Here is a 2,799-nt window from a genome sequence, read left to right on the forward strand (position 1 = left end):
TTCGTGCTTGGCCGCCTGCCCCACATCTGGCCCCACTTAGGGCTGTCCCCTGCAGCATGCTGGTGGCCGTGCCGGGGTGGGGTGACAGCGTGGGGGGGCTCGGGGGCCACCTCTGCTCCAGACACCCCTTTCCTGCCGTGCTGGGTGGCCCCAAGACGCTGTCCCCAGGATCCCTTGGTGGGGACAGGGGACTGGGACCCCACCGTGGGGTGTGGATGTGAGCATTGTCCCCAGGATTGTGCCCCCCACTCTAAAGCTACCCCCAGAATGGGGCTGGGGGCCGTGGGGGCGTTTGGGGAGATGGGGTTCAGGCTGAGGGGGGGAACTGGGGGGACCTGGGGCTGGGTCTGGGGCTGAGATTGGGGGTGATCATGGGGAGATTTGGGGGTGTCTGGTTAAGGACCGTGGGTGGGTTTGGAGGGTCGGGGGGGTCTGGTGTGTGGTCATGGAGGGTTTTGGGGGTCTGGTTCAAGACCACGGGTGGGTTTGGGCAGTCCTGACTCAGGGTTCTGGGTGGGATTGGGGGTCTGAGGCTCACCCAGAGCGAGGGTGGGGCCCTGCACCCCCCATCTCGTTGGAGGGAAGGTCTCTGACAGGAGGCGATGCCCCACAGGGGGGTGTCCCCCTGCTGACCCCCCATTCCTCGGCAGAGGCTCACACCCTCCTCACCGTGCGGGACACCGGGCGCCCCAGCGCAGCCCCGCGCCGGCCCCCCCTGCACCCCACGGCCTTCTCAGGTGGGTTCCTCCCCAACCCTGCCGGGGTGGGCACCGGGGGCTGGGTTCCCCCCTCCCCACCGCCTGTGCCCCCCGATTTCCCCCCGCAGGGTGTCTGAACTGCAGCCGTGTCGGGGAGCTGACAGCCCGGCTCGCCACCCTCGAGGCGCAGGCAAGTCCCAGTTTGGGGTCTGGCCACCTCCCCCTGCACCCCCTGAGGGGCACAAGAGCCCTGGGGGGCTCACCTTGTGCCCCCCGCTGTCACCCACCCCTCCCGTGTCTTTGCCAGGTGGCCCGGCTGGCGGTGGCCGAGCCCCCCACCCCAGCAGCCCCCAAGAGCAGGGGGCCCGAGGCTGGGCAGCTCTGGGGGTCCCCAGCCGCCCGCGGGAGCCCCGGGGATGACGGTAAGGCAGGGTGACAGCGACAGCGACACTTGACAGCACCCGCAGGGCTGGGAGCGCACCGGGGTGTTGTCAGTATTTGGGGAAGGGGCGGGGGCGTGCAGGACCCCACACAAAGCTGTCCCACCCCAGCTGTGACACTGAGCCACCCACGGGGACAGGCCAGCTCTGGGTGTGGGCGGGGGGCACCCCGAGGGGCTGTCCCCGGGGGTCCCCCAACCTCAGGGTGCTGCTGTGCCGCAGGGAGACCCGGCTGGAGGGGACCCCCCGGCCCCAAGGGCGACGTGGGAGGACGGGGACCCTCGGGAATTCCTGGAGTGAAGGGTCCGGTGGGGCCCCCAGGTAAGGGGGGACAGAGTGGGGGGACCCCAGCCTGGTGCCTGGCCCAGCCGAGCCCCCCCTTTGCTGGTGGGCAGATCTCGGGGGGTCCATGCAGCAGTTCTGGGGGCTCAGAAGGGCTCCAGCGCTGCACAGCTTTGGGCACGCCCCAATCTTCACCCTCCTCTTCCTCCCTGCAGGTCCCCCCGGCCCCCCAGGACCACCCGGGCGGGATGGAGCCAGGGGGCTCCCCGGAGAGAAGGGGTTACCCGGGCCCCCCGGGCCCCCGGGCCCCCCTGCCCCTGTGGGGCCGGCGATTCCCCGACTGGCCGAGCCCAGTAAGGGGGGCTGGGCTGGGGGGGTCCCCAATAACGGGACTGGGTTGGGGGCTGGGGCAGAGCCAGGTTGGGGGGCTGGGGGTGGTGTGGGGACCCCCTGGCTGGCACTGGGGTCCCGGGGATGAGATGTGGGGCACTGGGGTGCCAACACTGAGGTGTGGGGTGCTGGGAAGAGCTGGGGACCTCCTGCCATCATTGGGGTGACAGGGACGAGACACGGGGGTGAGCAGGGGAGGGGACTGTGGTCCCCCCAGTGTCCCCAGGTGATGCCGGGAGCCGCGGGGGGCCCGGCCCCAAACAACCCCCTCCGTTCTCTCCCCAGGGGACCCTGTCCTCTCCAACACCTTCACCGAAGCCACCAGGAGCATCACGGGTCCCATGGGACCCCCCGGACCCGTGGGGCCGATGGGTGAGGGTGTCCCCCCCTTCCCTTGTCACCCCCCCACGCTTTCGGGTGCCCCAAGGCGGGGCTGAGCCGTGTCCCCTCTCCTTGCAGGTCCCCCCGGCCCCCCAGGTCCCATCGGTCCCCCCGGGCCCCCAGGAGCCGATGTAAGTGCTGGGGTGGGGGGCACGGGGAGGGCTGAGCCCCAGCGTCCCCCCGAGGCTGATGTCCCCACCTTGTCCCCGCACAGGGCAGAGCAGGAGCTCCCGGGGCTGCCGGGCCCCCCGGGGAGAAGGGGGACAGGGTGAGTGTCCCCAGCCCCGCTCGGTGACACCAGCTGGGGGGTCTGGCCGTGCCCCCCAGGGGTTCTGACAGGCTCTGTCTCCCCGGGTGTCCCCTGTGGTGGCCGTGTCAGGGTGGGGTGACAATGCAGGGGAGAGGTTTGGGGGCCACCTCTGCTCCAGACACCCCTTTCCTGCTGGGTGGCCCCAAGCTGCTGTCCTCAGGGTCCCTCTGTGGGGACACGGAGCTGGGACCCTGCCGTGGGGTGTGGATGTGGGCAGTGTCCCCACATGGTGCCCCCGACCCCCAAAGCCACCCCCAGAATGGGGCTGGGGGCCATGGGGGTGTTTGGGGAGATGGGG

At 71.0% G+C, this 2,799-nt stretch overlaps 1 protein-coding gene across 4 annotated transcripts in view; it reads left to right on the forward strand.

Moving 5' to 3' along the window:
* Positions 1-2,799, forward strand: part of EMID1 (EMI domain containing 1) — a 10,658-nt gene that overhangs the window by 4,576 nt on the left and 3,283 nt on the right. For all 4 annotated transcript variants that reach the window (XM_033518248.1, XM_033518249.1, XM_019008332.1 and 1 more), the window contains exons 4-11: positions 651-737; positions 827-888; positions 1,006-1,120; positions 1,361-1,459; positions 1,636-1,773; positions 2,096-2,182; positions 2,270-2,322; positions 2,406-2,459. In XM_033518248.1, coding sequence (XP_033374139.1) covers positions 651-737; positions 827-888; positions 1,006-1,120; positions 1,361-1,459; positions 1,636-1,773; positions 2,096-2,182; positions 2,270-2,322; positions 2,406-2,459 — 695 coding nt within the window. The remainder of the gene's footprint in view (positions 1-650; positions 738-826; positions 889-1,005; positions 1,121-1,360; positions 1,460-1,635; positions 1,774-2,095; positions 2,183-2,269; positions 2,323-2,405; positions 2,460-2,799) is intronic.

Source organism: Parus major, chromosome 15 (genome assembly GCF_001522545.3).
Source record: "Parus major isolate Abel chromosome 15, Parus_major1.1, whole genome shotgun sequence".
Lineage (NCBI taxonomy): Eukaryota > Metazoa > Chordata > Aves > Passeriformes > Paridae > Parus > Parus major.